General features: G+C 51.4%; 2 protein-coding genes across 2 annotated transcripts; both read left to right on the forward strand.

Moving 5' to 3' along the window:
• Positions 1-3,652: 3,652 nt before the first annotated feature.
• On the forward strand, positions 3,653-7,998 carry MIND_00387100 (uncharacterized protein; the record flags this gene model as incomplete). The annotated part of the gene is made up of 10 exons (XM_037360702.1): positions 3,653-3,780; positions 3,828-4,356; positions 4,431-5,251; positions 5,300-5,546; positions 5,595-5,912; positions 5,957-6,469; positions 6,537-6,887; positions 6,936-6,971; positions 7,018-7,583; positions 7,641-7,998. 10 exons carry the CDS (start codon positions 3,653-3,655, stop codon positions 7,996-7,998), a joined length of 3,867 nt encoding a protein of 1,288 aa, XP_037223587.1.
• A 2,737-nt stretch (positions 7,999-10,735) lies between these two features.
• Positions 10,736-13,108, forward strand: MIND_00387200 (Sec63-domain-containing protein; the record flags this gene model as incomplete). The annotated part of the gene is made up of 8 exons (XM_037360703.1): positions 10,736-11,177; positions 11,224-11,431; positions 11,546-11,902; positions 11,974-12,022; positions 12,067-12,361; positions 12,411-12,670; positions 12,726-12,905; positions 12,956-13,108. The coding sequence occupies 8 exons, from the start codon at positions 10,736-10,738 to the stop codon at positions 13,106-13,108; spliced, it is 1,944 nt and encodes a 647-aa protein (XP_037223588.1).
• Between the last annotated feature and the right edge of the window lie 93 nt (positions 13,109-13,201).

Here is a 13,201-nt window from a genome sequence, read left to right on the forward strand (position 1 = left end):
GACGGTACGCGATAATGACGAGGTAACTCGCGACTGGGAGACTCCAGGCTGTGTTCTGAGAAGATATCAGTCAAGTCGAGTCAAAAAAAATGTAAGTATTCACCCTTGAAGCTACGAAGACTTGAATGGCACCAGCCTCGAATAGCCGCTGCACAATACGCTTATCTTGCTGGTCAGAGCTTCGTGGAAGTGTTGTCGAGATGTGGTGTCAAGACAGAGATGTCGTCCACGTTTAAAAAGCGGTCAGGCTTGTCGTCAGCAGCACAGTGGGTGAGGAGGTTGTCGACGGTGAGGCGGCACTGGCGACGCGAAAGTACAAGCACGATGACCGGCTTCGTGGGTGAGTATTCGACGATTGCGAGGTAAGCTGGTTTCGATATGGCGATCATGGGTGACTCGGAGGGGAAATGTGGGATGGTGAATGATTGGATATGAATATCCATGTCGAGCGGACGAGCGCTGAAATGATGTCAAATGGAATGTAGGGGCATGGGTTTAGACTAACCTTGGTGAAAAGTTGAAGATGGCGTGTGAAGGCGCAGCTATCCATTCACCCAGGTCTCGTGCATTGGCAAGAGAGACACCACAAGCGACAATGGTGCTCCGAGTCAACGACGTAACGCGTGCGAGAGATAACGAGATTGCGGCGTTGTTGTTCTCGTTTGCTCCAACGTCGTAATAGAGTAAATTCGGCGCAAATAGTCTTGCCGCTACCCGTAGGGCACCTATGAAAACATTCGCGTCCGTGGTATAGAGGGCCTGGAACACTTGGGTCTGGATTTTGTTGAAGGTCTTGAGAGAGGAAGAATATATAGCTTCGAACCCTTTGTTGTGGACGACCGACAAAGGTAAAGCTTGCAGATCGAGGAGAGGCGTTGGTGGAGGGAATTTTCGGGGAGAATGAGATGCTTGAACGAGATTGGCAACCGAGTTTCTACATGTAACCAACGATCTGAGATGACGGAGATGTAGTAGTTGGAGGGCACGGGCTCGAACATAGGCACAGTCAGTGTCACGTTGTGCTCGTCTTTGGCGTAATGTTGACGCAGGTCCACATCTTCGACCATGACGATGAAGGTTTCAGCGCCACCATGGATCTTCTCGTCCCATCTGAAATCGGGGATTATGGACGGGTCAATCCGAAGAAGCGAGCGGGTGATTGGCTGAACTTGTGCTTGCAATCTGACAGGATATTAGTGTGAGGAAAACAGAGCGAGTGACAAAAATTACCGAAGCTTTGGGAAGTTATGCACAAGTTGATGTACGAGTCGACCCGCATGAGGGTACCGCTGAGCTCTCCAATTTCCGGTGGTGTCTGCCATTCGATAAGAATAGAATAGCATAAAGTAGTGATGATGAACTTACCAAGTCGAAATAGCGATACCAAGGCTGCATGATAGTGAGCAGATGAATCACGTCAGACGATATCAACTCACGAATTACTTTCCCTCCGCCCTTTCCAATCCAATGATATCTGACACCTTTGAATTGTCGCAAGGGAGTCATAGAGCTAGCTAATCAATCAGAGCGTAAAAAAGCGGACAAATCTAAGCACTGACATGCGCTTTTCCACCATTTTACAAAGGTCCAAGGCTGCCCTGGCAGGAGCAGCCCAACCGCGCTTCAGACACATCTCGAACATGGCACGCAATATACTACGCAGAAATCAGACAGGTTGGACGATTAAAAAAGCGCCTACCGCCCCGCAGATTGTTGCACGAAAACCATATCCGCAACGAGCACAAAGCCTACCATGTCGAATATCAGTATCGCGGGACAAGCGAATGCTTTGTTTGCTTACCGTCTAGTTTCAACTGCGAGATGTACGCTTGCAAAAGAACATTAATCTTCGCAGCATGTCGGCAGCACTCCAAACAACATCTTGCGCCTGGTCTCCGAGGGAAGTGTGGACAGACGACAGGATGAGTTCGTAGTCTTCGCGCGTTTCGGCCGTCCTGGGTCGATAAGTAAGGCCCTCCACATCCTGGGTTGCCTCGACAATGTCGGTGTACCCAAACCCAGCGGCCTCTGTCTTTCGTTTGGGCAGGCTGCTTCTCGGACGCATCTTGGCGGTCTGAAGCCTTCTTTTTCTTCTTTTCGAGGTCCTTGGGCGTTTCGCGCTGAACGTGGGAGCCCCATATTGCGAACATTGATACGACCAACGAGCAAAGCTGGTCCACCATCTACTGGTCGATAGTGATGCTTGCTGAGTGGGAATACGAGCTACAGCAGAGCATGAGCATCCGAAGAAAGGAGGGGGGAGAGAAATAGGCACACGCACGCGAAGGGAGAGAGGACGCGAGCTTTTGGATTTGCTGGTGACGCCACTTCCACTTGGCTTTCCCGCGAGAACTTGAAGAGACAAGAAGCGGCATTCCTCGCACGCTAGCCAGGTCGGTGGGCAAGGGGGGGGTCGATTCTTGAAGCAGCTTTTGGCCGACCCATGAAGGAACGGATGAGAGTCCGAGTGACGTTCTCAGGCTTTCATTTTTCTTCCCACTGAGCACTCGCAATATAATAGCGTCACTTCAGATGTTCGACACATTCCCTCAGACCAGACAGATGGAAGCGATCGCGCGCAAACAGGTCATTTTTGTGTCCGAGTGAAAAGTACGTAGTAGGATAACGAAGGTGGGTTAAGGAAGGTGTGATGGTAGACTGCAAGCAAGGCTTCAAGCTTAGGGGGACTCGGACATGAGAACACCCGCTCCATCCAGCGTCTGCGCGAGCCTCTGCCCTTGATCGACCTCGGCGAACGTGAATCCAACGAACGGGTTTGCCAGGAATTCCCTCAATTGACGATTGTCCTCCTTCAGGGAAGCGACCTCAGCCTGTGTGCGCGTTAGGTCGATCTCCAACTGGATTCTGGCTTGGACGTTGTCGAACGCCAGACCGGTCGCACGATTGTGTTCGGCATGAAGATATCGCGTGTAGTCTTGTAGCCGGCCATATGAGTGGTGAATGGCGCGGAAATGGTCGAGGAGAGAACGGCGTGCTGCACGTTGAGCTGGTGGTGGTAGGCAAGTAGTTGTTGATGTGCTTGCGCCAAGGTAAGACCCTGACGCGGGGCGCTACTAGGGGACACTGTGAGTTTGAGGTTTGAGTGGCGAGCTCGCCAGCGGATGACGCACCTTGGCCCGGGTTCAACGCGCGAAGCCTGACTCGGAGACGAATAAGACATGATTAAGGTAGATTGCAAGCCGCTATTTGCATTTTAGGCGTTTGTCCTTATAGGTCAAGCTTGTTGCAAGCGAGCGACAGGCGGCGGCGATTTGGGGGCGTTTGGATTAAGCACCGATGCCATCAGCGTTGATATTTTTTGGCACGCAACGTTTTCAGTCTGAAGTCGGAGGCCGGGCCGCACGGTCAGATTCGGATCAGCGTGGACGAGCTGGTTACTCCGACACAACTTGAACTTCAAGCTTCAAGTTGCAGTGGCAACGTCGCAGCGGTGGACGTTCCCTCGAACTCTGCCATGGAAACCCTCCACGGCTCTACTACTACTGGGCCGAGGTGCTAGAGTCGTCCTCCTCAGAACCGACCGTCTCCCTATCCTGACCTACGTGTCAACAAACCGCAATGCCTAAAACCAAATACAAATGCGACCTTTGTCAGCGCCCGTTGAGAAACCTCGACGAAGCGAAAACAAACCATGACCGAACCTGCTCTGGGTTCAAACGGCTCCACCTCCAGCATATCGCACAAGTGCAAGACTCAATCGTCGCAAGGTCAAAGTCGACCCCTTCCCTGCGGCCTCCTAGTCCTCCACCCGCCATTCCTGTAAGTTTTTCTTCTAAAAGCTCATACTTAGCCCTAATATACTGTAGATTTCTGACCCAGAACCTCCCATTACCTATCGCAAAAGTGGGTTACCTGCCCGCCGCACCCGCGTTCCTGCGAAATTCAATGACGCCCGCTCCCCCTCTTGCCCCAAGGCTGCGGCGTTTGGCTGAACTGCCAACGAATTCCATTCCTACCCCCATTCAAGTTCCTCATCCACCATCGCAACCATCGCAACCAGAACCATCACTGCCATTGCCGCAGTGGGTACAAACCGAACCAAATGAATTCGGCATATACAAGGTGTATCCTCGCAGACCCACCCATGACCCCGACGCCAGTCTGACAGCTAACGACTTGTATCGGGCCGAAGTCGGCAAGGTCGATAGCGCGATACCACTCCCGACAGAGCCCTGGTATTATCCCTTCCCCAATCCCTCCGTTGCCCACCTAATCAAATACCACGTGGAAGAGGAGAATCCTCAATCCATTGCTGGTTTTGATCGCTTCATTGGGAATATTCTTCTCCCCAACGCTGAAGCTCAATCCGACGGCGTCTCATTAAACGACCTCCCCGTCCCCTTCTCGACGCAAAAATTCCTCGATCGGCTTGACAAGAAGGGTATCAAACCGCTGGGAATAAATGATAGATGGACTCGTGGCTCTGTGATGCTCAAATTGCCTTGTGTTGGCGTTCTCATCAAGCCGAACGCAGTGCTCCTGTGTTCATTGTGGACAACATCTACTATCGACCTCTTCTCGATCCCATACGAGAAACTCTCCAAGGACCTCTCTTCAAACAACTTCACACAACGCCTTTTTCTCTAAGGGCGGTGCCCGAATCCCAAACTTCATCCGATTCACCTGACATCACAACACCACCACGTTCTTTACGCAACGAGGATGGACTCCCTCCACTTCCCAACAATCACGAGGAGATATTTGGGGAGATTTATACATCGGCTGCAATGCTCGAAGCGTATCACGCTATTCCCCAGCCCCCACCACCCCAAACATCCGACGATCCCATCGAAAGCATCGTTATGGCCATCATGGAATGGTCAGATGCTACCCATCTGGCTCAATTCGGCACAGCGTCTCTATGGCCCGGTTACACTTTTTTCGGCAACCACCCAAAAGACTTTCGCGGGAAACCGACATCAAAAGCAGGATTTCACCAGGCTTATTTTGCTTCGGTAATGCCATATATCTTCATTCAATCGAACTCTTCTGAATATTCACAGCTTCCTGACACCGTTCGTGATTCTTACAGGCAACAATACGGGTGCGACATGCCAGACGAGGTATACACACACCTGAAACGGGAGTTGATGCATTCGATCTGGGAACTCCTTCTCTCCGAAGACTTCATGGACGCCTACGACAATGGTATCAAAATCAAGTGCTGGGATGGCATCGTCCGGCTGGTCTTCCCCCGTTTTTTTATATACGGGGCTGATTACCCAGAGAAGTATGGCATATTATACCTGGTTGGAGATGTTGTCTAACAAATTTGCAGAGTTCTTCTAGCTACCATCAAGAGCCTTGGCGGGAGGCCATGTCCCCGATGCTTTGTTGAGAAGAAGCAGATATCGGAAACGGGGACTGTCAACGACATGAAGCGTCGAGCGCAAATTCGCATTGACGACCACCCTCGACGTATGGACATCGAAAGCGCGAGGAAAGCTATTTTCGGTAATGGAAACTCACTCAAGGGCCCTAGCCTAAACGCTATTCTCAAGAAAAACTCCTGGGTACCCACTCGTGTTTGTCCAATTATTCCGTCCTTGGGCACTTGTCTAACTTACAATTAGAATGCATTCTCGAAACTGGACACAATCAAAACCCCCTTCAACCTGTTTACCATGTTTGTTCCAGACCTCTTACACGAGGTTGAACTGGGAGTCGCCAAGGCAATCATTGTACATCTCATTCGCATGCTTCATTCTCTCAAGAAAACAGATGAATTCGATCAAAGGCTCGTGTTTTACAGATATATTGCCACACTTATGCTAACTATTCCCAGATTTCGTCAGATTCCTACATTTGGTAGAGCCACGATTCGTTCCTTCAGCCATAACGTGTCAGAGCTGAAACATGCGGCGGCGCGTGACTACGAAGACATCCTCCAGGTATGCTGCTCAAAGCAGTCATTTGGGAGATTTGACCGTTGCAGTGCCTTCTTCCGGTCATTGAAGGGCTTGTCCCATCGCATCAAGGACTGATTGACAAGCTCTGCTTCGAGCTCGCCCTTTGGCACGGCTACGCCAAACTCCGAATGCACACAACTTCGTCAATCAAACTTTTCCGAATGGCCACCACCAATCTTTGTTCCACTATCCGGCGATTCGCTCGAGAAACTGCTGACATCAAGACATATGAGCTACCACGAGAAGAACGTCGAAGGGCTAAGAAGAAAAGCTCTGCCGCCAAGGCAACAAATGAATCAGAGAGAGCGGCCACTGCCGCATCCCCACCGCTGCCGCATCCACTACCAACGCCTCCAGCAATGACCCCAGCCGCGACAACAGGGAAAGAGAAGAGCAAGAAAATTGAAAAGCCATTTAACCTTATCACGTACAAACTCCACGCGCTTCCGGACTATCCGGACGCTATCGTTCGTTTTGGGACCACGGATTCGACCTCCACGCAGAATGTAGGTGTTTACCCTTTGCTAGTCGGACAGTCGGTGATTTTCGGACCAGGGCGAGCTTGCGGATCGTCTCATCAAACATTTTTATAAACGAACAAACAAGCGAAACCCCGTTGGTCAAATTGCTGCCCACGAAAGGAGGAGGCGATTGATGCAGGGAATGTGGGAAAAGAGAAAATGCTTCAAATCAGCAGAGAGCAAGTCGATCGCTTCATCTGCCGCTCCCGCCGTGGAGCCCGTCTCTCGTCGGAGACAGAACGACCGCCAACGCAGGCTCAAGATGGCCTTGCGACCAGAAAGCAACCCAAAATATCGCGCCTATGTCCCTCCTGAGCAACACCATTATATTTCAAGTTCAACCCGAACATTTTGGCATCTCGCAGACCTTCTAAGTGATCAATTTGATCAGTCAGAGAGCGAGGGCGAGGGCGACGGCCCACCCATAGATCGGATGGTACCCTTGATCGTGTTATGAAGCATTTCAAACACTGATTATCTAAAGGATATCGAAGTGCATGAAGAGGATCCTGCTCTGAAGGTACCGTCCTTGCTGCCCAACTTGCCCGTGTTCCGACAAGCTATAGGATTTTGCACATCGGCTCAAATCCCATCTTCGCGGCCGAATTCTCAACATGGAAAATGGCGGCTATGATGTGCAGTTTAGCGACGAAGAACTCATCAGCGTTGCAATTCAAGGGGATTTGCTCTACACTCATGCCACCATGCGCGTCAATTACACAACCTATGACGTCCAACGGGATCAAGACGTTCTCAATCCTCGGACACGCAAGTTCTTTATCGTGCATGCGCAAGACCCCGAGTACGGAGAGTTGATCGGCATATTCCACTGTTATGCCTCCTTGGCCGACCGGCCAGCAAAGGCTCAACGTATGGAATTCCTATGGGTTCGGTGGTTCCAAAGGGACACGAATTATCGATGTGGTCTGCAGGCGAAGCGTTGGCCGCGTCTCCGCTACATGCCTCATGGGAGTCCAGACGCTTTTGGCTTTATTGACCCGCAGGATGTTCTACGAGGATCCCATCTCATTCCTGCATTCCATCACGGACGAACACGAGACTACCTCCCCAAATCTGCACTTCTCCAGAGAACCGAACACGATGAAGATTGGAGATATCATTATGCTAATATGTATGTCGAGTTCAATGACGAGCACTGGTTCACTCACTGATCTCTCTATCTCTTCAGGGTTGTTGATCGAGACATGTTAATGCGCTACCATGTCGATGTAATTGGCCACCGGAAGGTTGCGCAGAAGTTTCAAGTTCAAGACGAAAGCCCTGAAGAGTCAGCGGCAGCAGTGGAAGAAGATGCAGAGATGGAGGTGGATGAACCAGACCCCATGGACAAGAGTGTTATAAACGAGGAGGACGAGGAAGACGAGGAAGACGAGGAAGACGAGGAAGACGAGGAAGTAGGTGTGGATGGGCGTAGTAGTAGTTCAGAGTCAGAGGAGGAGACCACTGAGGAGGAGAGTGACGAGGATGAATCTCCACAGGGCGACGAGGCCGTCCGCAGCCGTCTGGGTTTTACAAGTAATAATTGACTGGATATATCCAAGCCTGCAATAGAGTGTTTTGGAAGATTAATGATCACCGAATAGTCCCGGGCCGCTCTATCTTGAAGTCTGATTCTTGTTGCTATGATCCGGTGGCTCGGCACATAGTGACCGTGCATTAAACCTTGATTGTCAATGCTTGCGATCATCTCGAATCCTGCTTTAAAAGCTTAGACATGGTTTTCGCCCACTGCCAGTACCATCCTCCTCCTTCGAGCATAGCCATGGGCGACTTTCACCGAAGCTCCGACAACGTGTCTAGTTACTCTGATTTTCGTTATCGCCCTTCTCCCAACCAGACTCCCGCTCCTACAACGCCCGCTGCGATGAACGCTCGTCAGTCTGAGACTCTTTTCACTCCCGCTGGACCCCAGACTCCCGCCGCTGCCAGTGCTGGTAGTGCCAGTGTCAGTCCAGCGTCCCCAATTGCATCGTTGCTCCCTCGTCTGTGCGTTGAAAACTTAGTGTGTTGCTTTTGATTGACTAACGCGCTCGATAGTGTTTCGGAAGGCGGACGTTCTGAGACCCGAGAGCGAAATGGACCCGGGAGCAAAGGTAGTGGCATCCATTATTTGCCGTACACCACCCGCTAACGAGTACTCAGTTGGTAATGGGGAGTACGAACAGCTTGCGGCAACTCAGAAAGCTATTCTGGCTGACCATGTCGCCCTGCTCACGACTCACACCGAGATGACCAAAACCCTTACCAAAACGCAAGAAACCCTTCAAGCTGTGCGACTGGAGCTCGGGGCTGCCAGTGGGACGCAGAAGGAATTGCGGGCTCGTTTCGCGGCCGAGTTGCAAGTGGAGAGGGCGAAGGCTATCAGAGCGGAGGCGGCGTTGAAGATACAAGCCCAACGCGCAGAACGTTTGGAAGAGACCCTGGCCGCCAGCGAAACGCGCATCAATAACCTCGAGGAAGGGATCCTGGCGAAGACCAACAAGATCACCAATCTCAGGGCGACTATCATCGAAATCACTCGTAGCCGCGAATCATCCCTCAACACAATCGTCGACCTTCGAACTCAGGTGGCGACACTCTCCCGCGAGCAGGCCTCTGATCGCCAACTGCTCGTTCGAGCTGAAGAGACCTTGACGACGGCGAGATCGCAGGCCAATAGTCTCCTCGGTTCCTTGCGGACCGCGGTTCGTGCCATGAATGCCGCTTTGTCTGCGGTTGAGATTGTTGATGTATCGATGGAGGTTGTGGAGGTCTTGTCAGATGTTGAAGAGGATAGTACTACTCGAGCTGTTTCTGAAGAAGCCTAAGGGCGGCTTTTTGTATTCCATGCCGCCTTCTATACCCGCTAGCTACCAATACTTGACACAAATGCAATGCTGAACTTGACTCGGAAGTCTTTCCAGTGAGGCTTGGCTCGGGTGGCGGCCCGATTGTGTGTGACATATGACTTGTTGGCTGCTTCACACCGCCATCTGTCTTGAAGGCATTCAACACCAACTCACAGTGGCGACAGTCTCTTTCCAATGCTAGCGCCATACACGTACTCGGGCTATTGCGCACCGAGGGTATGCTTTTCTGTCGTTCATTTACTAGCAAGTTAGACTGCAACTAATACTAGTATTAACAGTACCGAACTTGAAGATGGTCCTCTCTGTCCAAGGCCTTCGCAAGCGCCTGGCGCTTTCTACTCCAACAAGGTGGACGAGTTGAAGTTCTTGCCTGCAGGCCTGGAGTTCACAACGGCCTTGCAAGAATCGAGACTGACATGTCATGCCTCGAACAACGGCTGTCGCCCCGCAAGCACAGTTTTCGATGCCAACTTGAAGCAGTCAACAGAGGAGTCAAGGACTACAGGAAGAACCATGGAGGTTTTTGACAAGAACATGCAGAAAAACCTGGCAAATTCGTCAGTTGTTTCTGGTTTCTCGATGGTGAAACCAAGCTGAAGTCGTATCGTTGCGCAGATGTCTGAGGAAGTCAGCGCCATGGTTCTTGCGAGAGGGCCAACAGTGGCTCAAGAGTGCCTTGCGTCGCTTGGTGCACGACTGACAGTGCTGACGAGTATCAAAAGTGGGGACTTCGAGGCCAGAAATACCGTGAGGGGGAGACCAAGATGTCAAACGGACTGGAGAAAAGGTTCGTCCTAGGGCTAAGCTCTGCGAAAAATGCTTATCATTCTTCAAGTTGGTGGCGAATGTAAACACCATATTCATGCCACATTTCTCCGCTTCGAACTCTTTCGACCCTCTCCCATCAATGATGCCCTTCCATCCCGAAGCTCTCTATACAGAGCTGAAATCGCCGCCACCAGCTCTTCCTCTTTCAACGACCATTCAACAGGGAACTGAGTTGCCTCTCCGAGTCAATCCACCCAACCTTGGCGAATCAAAGCTGTTAGTCGGAGCAGAGTGAGCCGGACGATGACGAGGAAGAACGGTTCGACATCGAAAATGTCTTGGACGACGAAGAACAAGGAGCGGGCCCTACTTATCGACCCAGGATAGCCCCAACGTGTCGTTTGTCCATACTTCCCTCGGAGACCTGGCGCAAGACGTAACGCCGAGCAATTCTCGCAGCTTCTCTGCCCAGAGCAAAAAGACCAAGTCCGACAAAGACATCGTTTCCCTCACGCCAGGTCGAGCGGTTGCGGCTGGAGTCAAATACTGTTTCAGCACGTAACAGAACGCGCAAACTTTTCCTTCGCCAACGCAAACTTTTCCGCCAAACTTTTCCTTTGCCAAATAACTCGTTGGCTACTCCTTCATGGCAGGGCAGGGCAAGAAACCGCACTTGTCCGGATACAATTATGGCGCCATCTCCTCTCTTGTGTTGACTGCCGACCGGTCAGCTCTCTCTCGTCGCGACAAGGAGCCAAATGGTGCACCAACTTCACTCGTTGGTCGTGTCAATCCTCGCGATATGGGCTCCCACGTTCAGTGCGAAACGCCCAAGGACCTCGAAAAGAAGAAAAAGAAGGCTTCCGACGGCCAAGATGCGTCTGAGAAGCAGCCTGCCAAACGAAAGACACAGGCCACTGGGTTTGGGTACACCGACATTATCGAGGCAACCCAGGATGTGGAGGGCCTTACTTATCGACCCATGACGGCCCAAACGCGCGAAGTCTACGAACTCATCCTGTCGTCTGTCCACACTTCCCTCGGAGACCAGGCGCAAGATGTTGTTGTTCGGAGTGCTGCCCGACATGGTACTCGAAACTCTTAAAAACGAGAAACTGAAGGATTTCGACAAAGAACGCGAGATTGAAGAGATTCTTTCAGTCAGTGTGAACAACGAACAATTCTCGCAGCTTGTTAGCCTTTCGAAAAAGATTACCGACTACGGCGCCGAAGATGAGACCTCGGGGGACCCCGACGTCAAAAATATGGAACTGGATGACGAGGTTGGAGTTGCGGTTGTGTTCGATGAGAAGGAGGAGCAGGACGATGACGAAGAAGAATGGTTCGACATTGGAGATGACTTCCAACAACAAGTCCGACAAAGACACTGTTTCCCCTCATGCCATCGACGCATTCTGGGTCCAACGTCAAGTTGCAGAAATCTACTCTGACCCAGTCACCGCTGCCGAGAAAACAACCTCCGTTCTCGATCCTCGACTCCGAGTCAAGTTTTTCGCGACTGCGAGAACCAACTGATTGAGCTCTTCGAATATCAAAGCTTCCATATCACAACCAGATTCCTCAAAAATCGCGATGTCATCGCCTGGTGCACAAAGCTCATGCGAAGTAATGCTGATGAGCGGGTTAACGTGGAGGTTGCGATGAGGGAAAGGGGCGTGGGTTGGATTCTTCGAGCTTTGGGGGATCGTCAGGCTGGCAAATCCAAGCCGTCCGATGCTATGGACGTCGATGAACAGAAACACGACGTGCCCAAGACCGCCACTCTAGCCCCTCGAAACGGACCGTGGATTCGGTACCCATTGCGAGCATTCCTACTTGGGCTCAACCCGCTTTGACTGTCCCACGCCTCAATCCTGTTTAAAGCAAACGAGCCAATCCTGCTTTGTGCCCCGACTGGTGCTGGAAAGGTTTGGTTTCTGCTACTTGAACATATGTTGTTCCTCATGTCCTTCCTAGACGAATGTCGCTATGCTCATCCTCAACGAGCTCGGCAAACACCGCGACGAAGAGACGGGAAAATTCGACCTCGATGCCTTCAAAATCATTTACATCGCCCCGATAAAGGCGCTGGTGCAGGAGATGGTCGGCAACTTCTCGTCCAGGCTGAAGGTTTTCGGCATCACCGTTGGAGAACTGACTGGCGACTCGCAAATGACGAAACAGCAAATTGCAGAGACTCAAATTATCGTCACGACGCCCGAAAAGTGGGACGTCATTACACGGAAGAGCACAGACACGTTACACAAATCTCGTGCGACTAATCATCATCGACGAAATTCATCTGCTGCACGATGAACGAGGGCCTGTTTTGGAGAGCATCATCGCTCGAACTATTCGACGGATGGAGCAGACAACTGAGTACGTCCGCCTTGTGGGGTTGTCTGCCACTCCTCCCAATTATCAGGATGTCGCCACCTTCCTGCGTGTCGACGACAAGAAGGGTCTTTTCTACTTTGATTCGACCTACAGGCCTTGTGGGCTGCAACAACCGTTCATTGGTGTCACAGAGAAGAAGGCAATCAAGCGATACCAGATCACCAACGAGGTCTGCTACGAGAAGGTGCTGGATCAAGCGGGTAAGAACCAAACCCTGGTCTTCGTGCACTCTCGCAAAGAAATCGCAAAGACAGCCAAGTTTTTTGCGCGATATGGCCGTCGAGAAGGAAACGATTACCCAATTTGTCAAGCCTAACGCTGCCGTCCGCGAAATTCTAGCCGAGGAGGCAAACAACGTCAAGGACAGCAATTTGCGCGACCTTCTTCCTTTCGGTTTCGGTTTTCATCTGGAATGTCTCGTGAAGACCGTGGCCTCGTTGAAGAGCTGTTCGCCGACGGATCCTTGCAGGTCCTTGTTTGTACTGCAACACTCGCTTGGGGAGTCAACTTGCCGGCGCATACTGTCATCATCAAGGGCACCCAAATATACAACCACGAGAAAGGGTGTTGGGTCGAACTCTCTTCTCAAGACGTGCTCCAAATGATTGGTCGTGCTGGTTAACCACAAAACGACACGTACGGCGAGGGCATCATCATCACAAAGCACTCCGAGCTGCAATATTACCTGAGTCTGTTGAATCAGCAGCTCCCGATC

The sequence above is a fragment of the Mycena indigotica genome (assembly GCF_014461135.1).
Source record: "Mycena indigotica strain 171206Taipei chromosome Unknown Mind.scaff0003, whole genome shotgun sequence".
Taxonomy (NCBI): Eukaryota; Fungi; Basidiomycota; class Agaricomycetes; order Agaricales; family Mycenaceae; genus Mycena; species Mycena indigotica.